At 35.5% G+C, this 14,212-nt stretch overlaps 1 protein-coding gene across 3 annotated transcripts; it reads right to left on the reverse strand.

Annotated features, from left to right (window-relative positions):
* Positions 1–1,069: 1,069 nt before the first annotated feature.
* Positions 1,070–14,055, reverse strand: LOC139761046 (cardiolipin synthase (CMP-forming)-like). Of its 3 annotated transcripts, none has more exons than XM_071684815.1 (8): positions 13,422–14,055; positions 11,891–12,016; positions 9,056–9,193; positions 8,677–8,806; positions 7,111–7,196; positions 6,655–6,815; positions 6,109–6,215; positions 1,070–4,616 (listed from the first exon to the last, which is right to left on the reverse strand). In XM_071684815.1, exons 1-7 carry the CDS (start codon positions 13,833–13,835, stop codon positions 6,113–6,115), a joined length of 1,158 nt encoding a protein of 385 aa, XP_071540916.1. In that variant the 5' UTR covers positions 13,836–14,055; the 3' UTR covers positions 1,070–4,616; positions 6,109–6,112. The 3 variants fall into 3 exon arrangements, with proteins under 3 accessions (XP_071540916.1, XP_071540915.1, XP_071540914.1); XM_071684814.1 differs by having other exon boundaries at positions 1,070–4,619; XM_071684813.1 differs by having other exon boundaries at positions 1,070–6,215.
* Positions 14,056–14,212: the final 157 nt, after the last annotated feature.

Below are 14,212 nucleotides of genomic sequence, written 5' to 3' on the forward strand. Positions count from 1 at the left end.
AAGGATCTTAAGGATGTCAAGGTCAACCACCACATGAAAAATACTGAACACATTCATCAGGTGTTAAAGATAATCCTACAACCACACTCTATATATATATGTGACCCTTGACAGTATCAGAATCACCACAACTGCCCCTAGGCACACACAAGTTTATCATGGGAAGAGGTAAAGGACTTGGTCTTATGCTGATAGTCTTTTTCCTGGTTGCAATCCAATTACATCACCTCATCTCTCTCTCTCCTCCCACACCGACCTTACACACAAACACACACCTTCTTCAAAAGACACTTTGCATGCTAATGAAACCAGGATACATTACTATGTCTCATTGATAGATAAGAAATGGTAATATCTGTAGAGGCAGAGGAATTCAAACACTTACCACGTACAGTCAAGCATAGATTCCCATACAGTATTCAAGATCATGTTTTTCTCTGAATGTTTTCTCTGAATCTTGCAGCATCTGCACATGCCTAGAAAAGATGGTCAGACAACTAAATACATTTGTTCTGTTATGCAGTGTAAGAATGAAAATTCAAGGTAAAAATAATAAATATCAGATCAAACAGATTTGTACCAAGTTATAAGTTCATGTAGTTCAAAGGTGCAAATTTACAATCCTCCACTTTTTCTGAGTCTCTCAGAGATAAATCTTGGTGATAGAGATTAATTTGATCACTAATTATTCAAAATCAAGAATTCCCAATGTTGTGAGCAATTTCATTACAGTAACTACAAACAAAACAGGGACTAGAGCTGCATAAAACAAATCAAAGCACACCACAATAAAAAAAAATTTGAGAGATACCTAAGCCACTTCATTTTTCTGGTTTTTGCAAAAGCCTAACCATACTTTCAAACACTTTAACACATCATCTAGGAAGAAAAGACAATAGCAATACAAAACAGAGCATAACAACACAAGACTAGTATTACTCTGCTTAAAGCATTTTCACATTGAATTCAATATTAGTCAGTTCTCTTTTAGTGAATACCAAAGATTCTTTGAGTATGTAACCAAAAGTAAACTCTGAGTATCGTGTGGATATATGAAATGAAAAAATAATCAGTATAAACTTTTATTATGAAATTTATCAAATCCCATAACAACAGTATCACAAAATTCTCACTGGTATCTACAAACTTACATTATGTACAGTTTACTTACAATTACACATACAAAATATGAAATATACAACTAAGTGCATATAATAAAATTAATCATGGAGGGATATTCTACCTCACAAATTTCTTGCTATTACAAAGGCACATAAGCAGCCATTAACACACAAAACCTGCTGTCTCAAATATGGTATTACACTCCAGAAACTCAAGAATAAGGATCATGTCTTTAGTGACATATCTCCAAATTTCATCATTCACACTAAAGAATTTTCTCATATTTTGTATGCCCATAATACCTAAAATCAGGCATAAACAAATTCTTGTGAAAATGTGATAAATCTGATTCTATTTCTTGAACTAATTTACTGCCTCATACACAAAAATGAGAAAACATAAACAAAAGGGGTACATGAAATTATATAATTCCATTACTTTAGTTAAAAGAAGTAACAAATACAAAGTGAAGGAAAGTTATTAACAGCCAGTTTGAGAAAAGATACAATAAATCCTATATGACTGTGATAATCAGCTGATTCATTTAGGTAACTGTAGTTTACATTCTTTTTATAACACTAATATTCTATGTATTTGTGACAATAAAGTCTAAGGTTGTTTCTTCTACTTCTCAGCATATGATTTTATCATATATGCTTGGGTTCCATTAATCTATCACATATCATTAAAAATCTAGTGACTACAAGCACCTTTTCTATATTCCTTCATTGAATTCAAATCTTTTGAAATTCGGAATTTAGTTAAAATGACAATGTTCTCTAATACTTATTCACTGTTTCTCACTCACGTAAGGTTCAAAAGTGAACACTGAAGCAACAATCTTCTGTAAGTTCGAAAGTCCTACTAGTGACTTGTTGCTTGAGCTTTCAAAATCATTTTGACCATGCACTCAATAAATGACTAACACTCATCAAACTGATTAAGGTTTAACAATCCATCATGTTTTCATAATTGTTTGATTGTTCAAATAAATTCGTTGATTCCTTTTCAGCTTTTGTGTTAACAAACTGTTGTCATCTTATAAACGACACTCTTTACTTATGAAAACACTTCTGCATAGAATATAGCAACTGAAATTATTGGATAGAATTAAAGAAAATGATCCCACTCTTACTGCAAGTTGTTACAATTATTCTGCTAAAGGTGCAATTATTTCTGCACTTTCATCATCTGCAGGCCACCAAGAGAGTGAGGTTACAGGGGCAAAATACCCAGATCTTAAAGGGGAAGATGAAATCTACAAATATGAGTAGAGTGACTGATCAAACAACTTCTAGTGTATATACACTTGATTCATAATTTTGATGAAATTCCTTAATTGGTAGCTTAATTCTTTTCCTGTAACATGGGCCCCCAGCCCTCTCTAATTGGAAGCCCTACCGAGCCACATGCCAACCCTTTCCCCAGGGCCCAAGTCAGCTCTTGGTAGCCCTGATCATCTTTAGCAATTACTGATATTTCTGCTGTATAAAAATAAACCAGTTAAAAACACTAGACAAGAGAAAAATAAATCATCCTTACCCACAGTCAGCACATATTTTACCACTATGGCTACAGCTACTGATACTAGTGTTCAACATCAGTTCTTATTATGTTTTTTCTTTTTTTCATACATGGTCACCTAACCAAATGCAATGAGGTAGTGCTAGGTTCAGATGGCTTGTGAGAATATCCTCAATTGGTTCCTTCTGTTCCCCCTTTTTGAAAGTTTATACAAGAGGGCATGATCTCTAGCCCTTCCCATCCTGCTCTTCTTGGTTGCCTTCTATGATACACAGGATTATAAGTGGATAGTACTCTTCATCCTTTATCCCTTTTGACAATTCTTAGTACCTCTCATTTAGTTATCAAAAAATATAATCAACAATCACATTGCACATTATAAATTCAGACATTTTTGGATATAAAGGCTGTAACTATACTTTGTTCTTAAATCCACAGCTACACCAGTTACTATGGAATTTTGTGGGTGGCATAACCTTGGATCTAATTATTCCATACAAATAAGACTACGCTAAAAAAAATTGTTTTATCTAATCTTTTTTCACATACATGTTTGCTATGTCAAATGTGAGCAGAAATTACAGGGAAATTTCCTCCAATGTGCAAATTGCATACAAATCCACTATTCATCTGGCAACTCCTAACCACCATAACATGTAATCTTTTGTTCCTTGCTATACTCAAACTTTACTTCATTTACAGGTCTCCTGAAGCTCCAAGGTTGCATTAAATCAGTACCAGGGATATGACAGAATCCTCTGCAGAGAAGTCTTTTGACAAGATTGTACTCCTTTTGTCTAAAGACTATAGTAAACCCTCACAAATGTGGCTTTTCAAATGTAGTGTAACCTCATGCAAGTGAATTCAGGTAACACCTCAACTCCTCTCACTTTTATAATCTTTCCCTCAGCTCCAAAGATCCCTCCCATTTAAATTTCATTTTGCAGACAATAAAATTCATGATCAAACAAATTCTAATTCATGCAATTCCTTATCTAAGAATTTTTCTAACCATAATGCATTGATACAAACTGCATTATAATTGCATTCTTTTACAGCAATTTTGTCTTTTTTCTCATTTCTGTGTTGTCTCATCTTCTCCAGTTATAAATACTAAATATTACTTTTTATAAATCAGAACTCTGAACTTTGTTCTCCACATTACTGTTAATGTACTATTTTTGTAGCAAGCAATCATCAATGGCTAGTAAATGCAATGCAAAACAGAATTACAATCTTTACCTCTGGTTAGGAAATTCTGCTATAACTAATCATCGGATATAAAGAGTGGACTATGTTGGAAGTGTATATTCTTTGTTGTTATAAAGTCAATAACAGCATTAGAAACTGCCAAGAAAACTTCTTTTTATTTCACGTGAAATCTGCCTCTTTCACAAGTTGTCTTGAAACAAACAACAGGAGTAAATGAGTCCAGCTTATGGACCACTGGATTCTTTTGATGTCAATACAATTTGATTAAGATTATCAGAAATACACAAGGAAATATTTCTGGCACAGTAATGATGGGAAACAGCATTCAAGAGTCAAAGATGAGAAATGTGTATTTTATGGATATTCAGTCTCTGAAAAGCACAGCACAAACACAACTAATAGCACCCTAAGATTAATGATAAACAGTAACTTTATCCTCATGGAATAAAAATATTAACTATAAAAAACTTTGCCTTGTTTTGCAACTGGACAGCTAGGTAACATTTTCTGTAAGCTTTATGCTACCACATAATACTGTCCATTATATCCTGTAACATGCAGCTCATTGGCAATCAAGTTTCTTTTTGTTTCTTCATTTCACCATGTTTATGTTTCATCAACCAACCCCTTTAATTTAGAACATATGCCTCATATTTTGGTTGGTATCAAGCCCTCACCAATCCTGGAGTAAATCTATCCACTCATACTGTTTATGCAATTTGCAGTTCGAAAGTTGGGTAGCATGCATCAATACCAACCTTCTGAAAAAAAAGTGGTCATTAGGCTCATTTATCTCCTGAGAACTCAGGGATACTAAGTGCCTCATTATATATATTATATCAGAAGAAACTGATAAAGGAAGAGAGTCAAAGGGAGTAATGTAAGGACAATAGGGTGGAAGCTGAGCTGAGAGTCATATCATACAAGGGAAAAGAAATTAAAGCACACTGAGAGCTCTAGTGAATGAGGAGAATCTAAATGTAGAGTGTGTACAAACTTTCCCAACTCTGATATATGGATGTGAATCCTTAATTTTTCCTTAACCTAGATATATGAAGTGGTCAGGGGACATCATAGAAAGATCTCTGGGCACTGGCTATTGACATGGGGGTTCTGGTGTAAATCATTAAAGACAACTGCAGAGTAAATGTAAATAAGTGCAGTTTCTTCATTAGTTCCTGGTACTTCCTTGCTACAACAGAAATCAGTGAACTAACATGAAAAATAATGTAAAAACTGAAGGGAGACAGGTATCTCAACTGAACAGTTAAAAATACAACAGATACAGTATAGGTAACAGAAATTAACATTTCTAGATTTGTTCACCGTTTTCCACATTAGTGAGGCAGCACCAGGGACAGACAAAGAAAGACTGCATTCACTCACATCCATTCTCTAGCTGTCATGTGCAATTCATCAATACCACAGCCCCCTATCCAAAACAGGCCCTACAGGATCTTTCCATGGTTTTCCCTCAGCCAATTCATATAAAATGACAGCATGTTGCCCCCAGCATAAAACACTGCTCTACTTCATTCCATCCTGTGCACACCTTTCACCCTTCTGCATGTTTGGGCCTCAAGCACTCAAAATATTTTTCACTCCCTCCTTCCATCTCCTTACTGCCTCCACATCTGACACATATATCCTCTTTGTCAACCTCTTCTCACTCATTCTCTCTTTATGTCCAAATCATTTCAGCACACCCTCTTTGGCTATTTCAACCACACTCTTCTCATTTCTACACCTTTATCTTACCTTTTCATTACTCAATCATATCACTTCACCCACAAAATGTCCTCATACATTTCATTTTCAACACATCCATGGATTATCAAAATACATGAGTAAAATGATTATGTTTACTCCCTGTAAACAAAGCACTGTGACTTATGACACTCGGGGCAAGTCTTATTGTATCATTCAGCAAACAAAGCTACACTTGTCTGATAACAACAAAACTGTATTGAATGAGACAAGATGAATGATCAGCTCAAGCCAGGGTAAAGTTTACAGCGACAGTTGGAAGGGGCACTGAGTTTGCAGTTTAAAATCTTAGTTTTTGAGTAGTTAGCACCCAGTGATGATTGCTCTAATCATTAGTTGGCTTATATTACCATTTCTATACCAAGCACAGCCTTGTTTGAGTATCATACCCTTTATTTGTTTCTTCAACTTACCCAGTCCAATACTGAAAAAACAAAAACCTAATTTGATTAAAAAGAAAATCAATACTGCTGATCAACTTACACATTTACTTTTCAGGAGGCTTATTCATGTTATTCAAGAATTTATATGTGTCCCGTGAGAAGATGTAACTGATTCCAGAGCTCAATGTTGTTGCTGCTGCCAGCCACCTGGAAATAAAGATAAATTTTACACCTACAACCATTCTGAAAAAGATTCTTCTCAGGTTTGTTATGATTTATAGATTTTGCTTAACTGAATAGGACAGATCTTAGCAAAATGTGGGCTTCTAAACTGTACAGAAGAAAATGTCTCAAAAAAGAATTCACCATATTATGAAATAAAACAAATATGAAGAACTTCTCTCTGGATATCTGAATTACAGGTAATGCATATGAACCCTTAATCACTGAATGAAACTAAACCCCTATTGAGCAGAGTAACAGAAAAGGCAGTTATCAATTAATCTCATGCATCCCTTTCACTATCAAAGTTCAGGCACAGATTACCATAGTACCCTTCTTGCAATAACCAGTCCACTCCAATAGGAAAATCATACTTACACATGATCTAGTATTATGCAAACAGTGTTATCACAAACAAACCTACCAAAAAGCTTTGAGGAGGTAGTGGTCAGTAAAGGAGAAGACTGGGGCAGCCAAGGATGCTGTGATGAGCCCTAATTGTATTGCAGTGTTGACTTTACTTAGCGCTGTTGGTGCCAGTTTTGCTGTTGCATGAGTAGCATCAAAGTAGCGGAAAATTGTTCGCTGTCAAAAGATTAACATTATTCAGTTGGTACCTGAAGTAATTAATTTCTACAGCTCATCCTATGTCACATACTTTGTTTTTGTCTAAAGATTTCATATGATACAAAACACAGAACTTCAACCAACAGAGACCATACTATGGAATGCCAATAAAAGGATAACTTATCATGATCAAATCAAAGAATAAATCATCAACATACTCATCATGTAGCCATAATTATGTCAACCAAATAATAAATCTTCACGTTCAAGGTGAAAAAAATCTATAAAATCAAAAAGTACTGAAGGTACTAACTGGAGGAGGAAGGCTCTTGTAGCGCACATATGAGGCCCCTCCGATGATAAGAACATCACGGTAGATAATGAGTCCAGTCAGCGGTACTTAGAAAAGAGAAATGCAGCTGAGAAGAGATGCCAAACTTTTACGTTTCCATGGTAGTCTTCTAAGGGGCAACTGAAGCCAACTGATATTTAAGATTACTTAAAAACACTTCATATTACAGATCTACACTCAAATGTAAATAAGCAAGTGAAAATATATTCTAAACAATGTCAATAAAGGTATGTATATTTGCGTGTGTGGACGTGTGTTTATATACATGTGTATGGGGGTGGGTTGGGCCATTTCTTTCGTCTGTTTCCTTGCGCTACCTCGCAAACGCGGGAGACAGCGACAAAGCAAAATATATAAATATAAATAAATAAATAATGTCAATAAAGGTTCCCTCCTCACATTGCAACATAAACTAAGTCAGAATTTATATGAAAACCAAACAGTAGAAAAATAAATGTTTTTGAGTAGAATATGAGACAGATAAGACTATGTAAAGACATATACAAGTCAAGAGCCAAAGCCCATGGTGATATTTTAAAGTAATCAATTCATGTGGGAGGTGATAATAATGGTGATTGTAATATGCATACTGGTATGAGAAGCTGAGTGAAAATAATGAAAATGTGTGAGTGGTGCAAGCTCTGTAGCCTTTATTTGTGAGCTGTCCCTATCAATGGGGTAAAAAACGAAAACCATGAAGGGTCTGAGTAGATAAGGAAAGGATAAGTAGGAGTAAGTCAGACAAAATTTCAGGTGCACTTTAAGAGCTGTGTAAATTGTCTCATCATTAATGGCATGTATATCTCTACATGGACAGCCTACACAAAATATATCACATTTGTTAGAATAGCATGTATATGATAACCTTGTCATTAAGCTCTGGTAAGGGTATTACTCCTGAAGGATATGATGAAATCAAATTATCTCAGCATAACACTGGACTAATGTGGTCTACTCACTCAAGCAGTTATCTTTAATAAATAGACTTTCTAAAAGGCTTATAATCCTCAACAATATGCAAAAAAAAAAAAAATTATCACAGAAATATTCTCCCAGATATTCTAAATGCTTTTTCAAGATGAGAGAAGTTATTCTATCAAAATGCATATAATGAACTGCAACTGCAATACTGGCAAATTAATACTTACACAAACACATCTGGAACAACAGATATGGCAAACTTATATACAAAATACATTACTCCGCATCAGAGAAACGCATGAGTGTGAGGAGTGAAGGGTGAATGAAGAGATTTGAAAGAGAAAAATTCATAAATGCTTAATATAAATGACAAATCCCATGTTTCCTTTAACATACAGGGAATAAGCTAAAGCCATGTATGAATGTACTGAAAGTATTTTACCTGGACTGAAAGCTTGAAAGCATGCAGATAAAAATAACATTATAAGAAGTAAATATGACCTATAGGTACAGCCAGAAATGGGATTTCATTGCTGCCCTTACAGCTAGTTCAGCTCTGCAATAGGTTATAACCTTTTAATTAGATGTACTACAAAGTGAACTTACAGGGAATGAGCCCAATGTATGTAAGAGACAGAAACAATGAAGCAACCAAAACTTTATCTGCCAGTGGGTCAAGAAAGCTTCCTAGATTTGAGGCTTGCCCAGGGAATGTTCGTGCAATCCAGCCATCAATCTGTTGGTGAAAATGTGAGAAAGAGACTATATCACTCACAAGAATAATATAGTGGGAATGTAAAGTGGGAGAAAATACAAAAAATCACCTAATATCATGCATCTTATGTGCGCACAATAACCTGGCCTGACAGGTCTACAGTAATTGTATCCTTAGCTTACTGTCTCTAACTAACATGAGTCTCTCCCTCTCAAAACAAATCCAGTTTTTAAAGTTCAAAATCTATCTTAACATGAAAAGATATCTTACCAAATCAGTGAAGCCAGCAAACATGAAGAATCCAAGAGCCAAATTGTAATTTGCAGAAAGAACTAAGTGGAAGAGCACAGGGGAAATAGCAATGCGACTCACACATAAGAAGTTTGGTACTGTCCAGATGTTCTCACGCTGAAATCAAAAAATCAATTAAATGATTTTGAAAGAATTCATTCAAGGCTATCTTATACTGTATATGTCATAATGTAAAGATTTACCATATATCATCAAAAAACAAGAACAAATCAAAGATGGATCTAAATCACTAGGCTAAGTACTTGGAAAAATTTTCAAAGTGCTTAGAATGAACATTATAAAGGTGAAAGATTTGCCATTAGTATGTTCCCCTCAAAATATGAAGCATTTACTCTCAAGGTTATCATTCCTAATTTCTTTAACCTGGGAATGGATTACACCATTCCTTTATCTAAATAGGAAAATCACTGATACAAACAATGAGCTTAGTGCTATTCTATTCATGATTTTGAGAGTGCATCACATAATCATATAGCATAAGTATTCACCATTTACTAAGTTCACCTCTGAAAAGTGAGATATACATCATGGTAACCCAGTGCTAGAAGGATGCTGAATCAATCACCAGTATGCACTTGCATTTGAAGTTACATGACTATACATCAAACAGCAGCAGACAATTGAACTCAGATGTAAAACATTCAAGGTGGCGACACACATGTGAGTGGACACACAAATGGACATCAAAGGTAATAGTACAATTCTTATTCTGCTTTGCTGAAGTGAACTAATGACAAAGAACATTTATCTGGCAGTCTAAAAAAAAATGGTTAGATGGTTTACTCAATAATCATCATATCATCACTTGTAAGTTGTCATATGCAATAAATTCTGGACATCAATGGGATTCATTTAGAGAAATCTTAAGTACCTTCATCAAATATGTAGCTGCAATGAAAAACTATGGCTGAACTCTTTTGAGAATCCACATGTCTATAACAGAATAGATAAGAAAATATCTAACAAGACTCAAGGTATGATAAGTGTAAGAACATCATCATGGTTCCTAACACACCCACACACGCACATATACATATTTACACATTTCAATGTATACATGTATATACATACACAGACAAATACATACATACACATGTACATATTCATACTTGTTGCCCTCAGCCATTCCCATTGCACCCCCCCCCACCCGCACACACGTGAGGTAGCACTAGGAAAAGAAAACAAAGGCCCATAAGTTCACACTCAGTCTCTAGCTGTCATGTGTAATGCATCGAAACCACAGCTCCCTTTCCACATGTAGGCCCCACAAAACTTTCCACGGTTTACCCCAGACACTTCACATGCCCTGGTTCAATCCAATGACAGCACGTCGACCCCAGTGTACCACATCATTCCAATTCACTCTATTCCTTGCACGCCTTTAACACTCCTGCATGTTCAGTCCCTAATCACTCAAAATCTTTTTCACTCCATCCTTCCACCTCCAATTTAGTCTCCCACTTTTCGTTCCCTCCACCTCTGACATATATATCCTCTTGGTCAATCTTTCCTCACTCATTCTCTCCATGTGACCAAACCATCTCAATACACCCTCTTCTGCTCTCTCGGCCACACTCTTTTTATTACCACAAATCTCTCTTACTCTTTCATTACTTACTTGATCAAAACACCTCACACCACATACTGTCCTCAAACATCTCATTTCCAACACATCCACCCTCCTCCACACAACCCTATCTATAGCCCACACCTCGCAACCATATAACATTGACGGAACCACTATTCCTTCAAACATACCCATTTTTGCTTTCCGAGATAATGTTCTCGCCTTCCACACATTCTTCAATGCTCCCAGAACCTTCACTCCCTCCCCCACCCTGTGACTCACTTCTGCTACCATGGTTTCATCTGCTGCTAAATCCACTCACAGATATCTATAACACTTCACTTCCTCCAGTTTTTTTCCATTCAAACTTACCTCCTAATTGACTTGTCCCTTAACCCTACTGTACCTAATAACCTTGATCTTATTCACATTTACTCTCTCATCCATTCATATACACATCTATATACATGCATGATTATACACTCACATATATATACATATATATATCAACATATACCTACAGAGACATATACATAAATACACACATACATATTCATACTTGCTTCCCTTCATCCATTCTTGTCGCTACCCCACCACAAAGGAAATGGCATATCCCCCTTCACTGAGGTAGCGCCAGGAAAACACAAAAAAGGCCACATTCACTCACACTCAAGTCTCTTGCTGTCATATATAATGCACCAAAACAACAGCTCCCTTTCCATACCCAGGCCCCACAGACCTTTCCATGGTTTACCCCAGACATTTCAAATGCCCTAGTTCAGTCCACTGACAGCACCTAACCCAGGTATACCATACGAGTTAGGGCTACTGAGGGAGGAGAATAACCCTGCCACTGCAATAAGGGACAAAGCTTGAGGTTTCTTTTCCTATCTCTGGAGAAAGAGGAACTTATCATTCTATCTAACTGCATTATCTGTGAATTATAGCAAAATCCTATGTTATTTTTCAAAAGGAGTTAACATCAAAGATGAAAAAATGAGCTAAGCTACAATACTGATGATCACATTATATCAAATGCATTAGCATTAATTCTACAACCAAAGATTACACAGTTTCCATCACAGTTCAAAATTATCAACTGTCACACAACCAACAATCACACTTCATTATAAATATAGGACATCATGCCAATAACAATTTAGTTGGAATGTAGAAATCTGAACTCTCTGCAGTGAACATCTACTTAGAGTAACCAACATACTCACCTCAATAATTTCATCCACTTTTTCTCTAACTTTAGCCTTTCTCTCCTTAAAATCCTCCAGAAGATCTTGTCCTGCCTCTCGAATCTGCCTTTCTTTCTTTTTAACCATCTCCCACGAAGCTACAGTCTAAAGAAAAATCAAGTATGTAGATTAGTTGCTTCTTAATGATTATCCTATCTAAACTTACCAGTTTCTTGGTACAATATGAATATAATACCATAAGCCTTAAAATATACCAAATAACAGTTTTCATTATCACCCTAGGTTATAACTGAAGACATATATTTTCATCTTACATTGTCAGATAACAACTGTGAGAGGTATTTTGTCTTAACAGTTGTTTAGCGCAAGAAGAAGCAACAGCTTTATCTGTGCAATGTGAAGATAGTACCCCACAATGAAAACTTACATAAGAAAATCACCAGTATTCTTAAGAGTTCAGATGATAATGCAATGTGATCTATCAAAGATATGATTAAAAAGAGCAGTCTGAGTATACTAATCATTAAGAATACAGTTTTCTTGGCACCATATGTGTGAGCACAGAGACTAAAAATTGCTGCATAAATGTGAAGATATATGATTCAATCCCCCATAACATTAGTTATGTTTTGATGAAACAAGTAATACTCATAAAAATGATCTTACAAGCTAATGATATATACAAAAAATATAACACTGTGAACAAATGAACAAGTGCATTTTCCTGCTCCAATATGAGCATTAATTAAAGAGTTACAGGAAATACTTTTCACCAAGCACAATAAAATGCAGTACCAGCATATACTTCGACACAGCCAAAGATCAGAATGGAAGGTTAAGTTCGAGACATGTCTGGATGTAGGTTCACTTCCATCTTGGAGCCTCAAGCTGACCGTCCCAGTCACTCATAATTATCTTCATGACAACTGATGTAAGGTTAGAATACGAAATTTATAAAGAGAGAGAATGATTTGGATGAATTTCTATAACATGATAAATACATTGATAGTGGGGAAAGTTCTGAAGTTCATGGAAGATGTGGGGTTGAATGCTTTAAATGGACGTGAAAACCCTTCTAAGAAAACTATCAAACCCATGAATGCCTTGCCTACCTGCCAATACATACTTTAATTTTCATTAAGAAGAAGCGCTGGAAATGAAACAGTTCATTACCAATGTAAAATAAAAACCACTTTCTACACAAAGCTATTACCGCCATGTCTGCCACCCACTGTACCAGTCATATATAATATGTGTAATGACTGTATCTATTACAGTTTCTTCCATTTCCATCAATAAACAAAATGGCAGAGTTAAACTGGAATTAGGTTAGGTAAATAATTACCATTGTAAATGATTTACTTTCCCTCTGCATACATTACAGTTTAACCCCTGGTCCTCTCCTGAGTTGAAGTGTACCTCTTCTCTCCAGAAACATTCAAAATAATATCATAACAGCTACAAAAGTACAACTAACGTTGATATATATATATATATATATATATATATATATATATATATATATATATATATATATATATATACGTACCCGGGATTGTTCAGGAGTGTCCACAGACTTGTGACGTACCCCTGAGGTCAACACATCTCTGGTTATTTTCAAGTTACCCGAGCCGTGTGAGGACACACAGACCCGTTGCTGCCACTCCAGCTTTCCTCTATGACCACTGTCAAGGTGAACCGTCCGTACACACTTGCCAGCTCGGCCAACATGACCACAATTAGTGGGAGTCCAACAACAATCAAGTGTAAGGAAAGTTATGCATGTCCCAGTTCTATTTTGACGCGGAGTTAAATACACTTTAAAACCTCGATAAAATATGTCTCTCGTCTTTCTCCGTTGCTGAATGTCTCGTTGGATATTGTGTCTCAAAAGATCATGAGCAAACCGTTCATTCAACATCTTTGTTTTCGTTAGAGCAGACGATATCATGTGGGCCGCCATACTGCTCTGCCGTCAAGAGAGCCTTCATGTATCACAAGAACAAGATAATAAATCAATCTAATCATTTAATACAATTTCTATTTCATGACAGTCATAGATTTATGTTTACTCTCAAATTTCAATGCAAATCGTCATTCTTATCACGTAATGTACACTTTATCACATTCGACAACCAAAGGTTCTTAGATGTTGTTTATCCTTCTTGGTCGCACTCAATCTCTAATCCGGCAAACGTTCAAGACTTAATTAAAGATAATGTACCATTTTTATCAATAATATCTGAATCTTGAGGAATTCATGTTTGTCAAAATATAAACTGATATGATTCATGTGAAATTTTATGAAAGTTGTTGTAGATACTATAAAAAAAAGATTTG

The sequence above is a fragment of the Panulirus ornatus genome, chromosome 39 (genome assembly GCF_036320965.1).
Source record: "Panulirus ornatus isolate Po-2019 chromosome 39, ASM3632096v1, whole genome shotgun sequence".
Classification (NCBI taxonomy): Eukaryota; Metazoa; Arthropoda; class Malacostraca; order Decapoda; family Palinuridae; genus Panulirus; species Panulirus ornatus.

What these genes read in the sequence shown, in the direction of transcription:
- LOC139761046 (XM_071684815.1), bottom strand. Translation starts at nt 13,835, where the DNA reads ATGGCGGCCCACATGATATCGTCTGCTCTAACGAAAACAAAGATGTTG. An exon ending in ACACTCCTGAACAATCCCGG is followed by an intron (nt 12,017 to 13,421) that starts GTACGTATATAT and finishes ATTTTTCTTTAG; the next exon opens with ACTGTAGCTTCGTGGGAGAT. An exon ending in TTGCTGGCTTCACTGATTTG is followed by an intron (nt 8,807 to 9,055) that starts GTAAGATATCTT and finishes TTTCACCAACAG; the next exon opens with ATTGATGGCTGGATTGCACG.